Source organism: Tupaia chinensis, unplaced genomic scaffold (genome assembly GCF_000334495.1).
Source record: "Tupaia chinensis unplaced genomic scaffold, TupChi_1.0 Scaffold146907_1, whole genome shotgun sequence".
Lineage (NCBI taxonomy): Eukaryota > Metazoa > Chordata > Mammalia > Scandentia > Tupaiidae > Tupaia > Tupaia belangeri.
Window position 1 is genome coordinate 560,404 of NW_006206760.1, and position 579 is coordinate 560,982.

General features: G+C 58.2%; 1 protein-coding gene across 1 annotated transcript in view; it reads right to left on the reverse strand.

Annotated features, from left to right (window-relative positions):
• Positions 1 to 579, reverse strand: part of UCHL1 (ubiquitin C-terminal hydrolase L1) — a 14,339-nt gene that overhangs the window by 7,341 nt on the left and 6,419 nt on the right. Inside the window, exons 5-6 of the mRNA XM_006169202.3 lie at positions 154 to 239; positions 35 to 82 (exon numbers count right to left, since the gene is read on the reverse strand). Of these exons, the coding sequence (XP_006169264.1) occupies positions 35 to 82; positions 154 to 239 (134 nt within the window). The remainder of the gene's footprint in view (positions 1 to 34; positions 83 to 153; positions 240 to 579) is intronic.

Sequence of the window (579 nt, forward strand, 5' to 3'; positions counted from 1 at the left end):
CGGTGGCCCGGCCCCAGTCTGCGTCTGCACTCACCCGACACTGGCCTTCCTGCGCCACCGCATCGTGGACTGCCTGGATGGCCTGAGGGAGAGAGCGACACTTAAGAGGGGTCCTGTTACGGGACAGCGAGGCCCCGGGCAACGTCTCCCTACCTCGTTCTTTTCAAAGCATTTCGCTCTGTCTTCAGGGGACATCTTCTCGGTTTCAGAAAGAAACTGTTTGAGGACTGATCCATCCTCTAAAAAAGAAGCAGCACATTTTAGTTTATGTAAATGAGGAGGACGGGCACGCACCAAGTGCCATGCAGAATGGTACGAAAGGCAAAGGCGAGCTCAGAGCAGAGAGGAGCGGGTCCTTTCCAGCCACTCCCTCCTCTCTGCCTTAGGCCAGAGCACCTGCTGCGGTCCTCGGGCGCCAGGCCCTCCTGCCCCTGCCCCCCATAACCTTGCTCCCCACCATCTCACCACAGCTCTCAAAGCTCACCCCTTTCCCCCCGCACGTATCCGCTTACATCCCGTATCTGTGAGATGGTTAGTGCCACAAAGTCAGAGCCTGCCTTGTTACGGCTGGGTTCTCGG